Genomic DNA, 2,037 nt, shown 5'->3' on the forward strand with positions numbered 1-2,037 from the left:
TTTTTTTTTTGAGTTGAAGTCTCATTCTGTCGCCCAGACTGGAGTGCAGTGGCTGCTCCCGGCCACCATAGCCTCGACCTGCTGGGGGCTCCGGCTATCCTTCCGCCTCAGCCTTCCGAGTAGCCAGAATGACAGGCATGCGCTACCACGCCCGGCTGATTATTTGATTTATTGTAGAGATGAGGTCTCGCTGCCCAGGTGGGTCTCGAACCCGCGGGCTCAGGCAATCCACTCACCTCAGCCTCCCAAAGGCACGGGATTACAGGCTGAGCCTCCGAGCCCGGCTTCCCATTCTTACTATACCTGTCCCAGCCCTCATTACAGTTTTCCTTGTATGCAATTCCTTTATTACCTTAACATTGACATTGCAGATATATTTCAAGTTGTCTCACATCCTTGGTCTCATTCCTAGAGGCACAAGGTACCTAATACATACCTTTGCAATCCATTATTTATGCTATTTACAACCCATATATAATATTTACGGTCAGGTGCAGGGGTTCATGCCTGTAATCCCAGCACTTTGGGAGACAAAAGTGAGAGGATTATCTGAGCCCAGGAGTTCGAGACCAGCCTGGGCAACATGGTGAGACCTCGTTTCTACAATAAACAAAAAATTTGCCAAGCTTGGTAATACACACTTGTAGTTCCAACTACTTGAAAGGCTGAGGCAGAAGGATCACCTGAGCTCAGCTGGTTGAGGCTGTAATTAGTAGCTATGATTGTGCCACTGCACTCCAGCCTGGATGACAGAGTGAGATTCTGACTCAAAAAATGATTATAATGTTTAAGATATGGGTGCTTTAACATTATTTTATAACTGCTTGGCAAAGTTTTCATTTGCAGTCAATTGGTTTTATTTCTGATACACACACACAAAAAGTCTTATTTATTTTTATGCCACATAATTAATTTGGTTTTGTTCTTTTAAGTGATGGGCAGTCGTCAGCCATTCCTGTAGCCAGTATGGAGTTTGCAGCCATTTGTCTCAGAAATGCCTTGTTGCTGCTACCCGAAGAACAGCAGGATCCAAAGCAGGAAAATGGTTCGAAAAATAGTAACCAACTAGGTGGGAACGCCGAAAGCAGCGAAAGCAGTGAGACGTGCAGGTATTCTAATCCCTGTGACCTCCTTCGCAGAATCTTTCCAGGACTTCTTCAGTAAGCCTCTTTGACCCTTAGATAACATTCTTAGAATCATCAGCCCGAATTTCTGAAATTCTCAGTTTTGATTAATAAGGAAGTACATGTTTGTGTTTCTAAATATTTCTGGAAGAGAGAAATAAGGAGAAGACTAAGTGAGGAGAGAGCCTTAAAAGACAAAAAAGAGAGTAACAGCTTATCACTTACAAGAGAGAGACTTGCAAGAAGTCCTGTTGTTACTAGAGACAGACTCTCTTTACATTTACTAAAATAAATACTTAAATCCTAAAATTTCTCATTTCTTTTTTTTTTTTTTTTTGAGTTGGAGTCTCACTCTGTCACCCAGCCTGGAGTGCAATGGCCGCTTCCGGCCACTGCTGCCTTGACCTGCTGGGCTCTGGCGATCCTTCCGCCTCAGCCTTCCACGTAGCTGGAACTACAGGCGTGCGCTACAACACCCGGCTAATTTTTTGATTTATTATAGAGATGAGGTCTTGCCAAGTTGCCCAGGTGGGTCTCGAACCCGCAGGCTCCGGCAATCCACTCACCTCAGCCTCCCAAAGGTACGGGATTACAGGCTGAGCCACCGAGCCCAGCATAAAACTTCTCATTTCTTATTATCCTCTGCTTTGTCTCTTAATATACTGTAACCGCCAACCTCCAGAATGTTTCTATATATTTCTAGTTTTCTAGTATAAATTTTAAAAATTATGCAAACCTGTAGAAATTGGGAGGGCTTCTCCAGTAGTAACAAACCAGTGTCATAGCCGGGCGTGGTAGCGCATGCCTGTAATTCCGACACTCAGAAGGCTGAGGCAGAAGGATCGCCGGAGCCCAGCGGGTCGAGGCTGCGGTGGCCGGGAGCGGCCACTGCACTCCAGTCTGGGCAACAGAG

General features: G+C 45.4%; 1 protein-coding gene across 1 annotated transcript in view; it reads left to right on the forward strand.

The window, feature by feature from the left end:
* The window catches only part of LOC103251145 (CCR4-NOT transcription complex subunit 10), a 74,527-nt gene that overhangs the window by 50,769 nt on the left and 21,721 nt on the right, over window positions 1-2,037 (forward strand). Inside the window, exon 12 of the mRNA XM_008049746.2 lies at window positions 933-1,109. Coding sequence (XP_008047937.2) covers window positions 933-1,109 — 177 coding nt within the window. The remainder of the gene's footprint in view (window positions 1-932; window positions 1,110-2,037) is intronic.

The sequence above is a fragment of the Carlito syrichta genome, unplaced genomic scaffold (genome assembly GCF_000164805.1).
Source record: "Carlito syrichta isolate Samal-C Ts95f unplaced genomic scaffold, Tarsius_syrichta-2.0.1 Scaffold136414, whole genome shotgun sequence".
Classification (NCBI taxonomy): domain Eukaryota; kingdom Metazoa; phylum Chordata; class Mammalia; order Primates; family Tarsiidae; genus Carlito; species Carlito syrichta.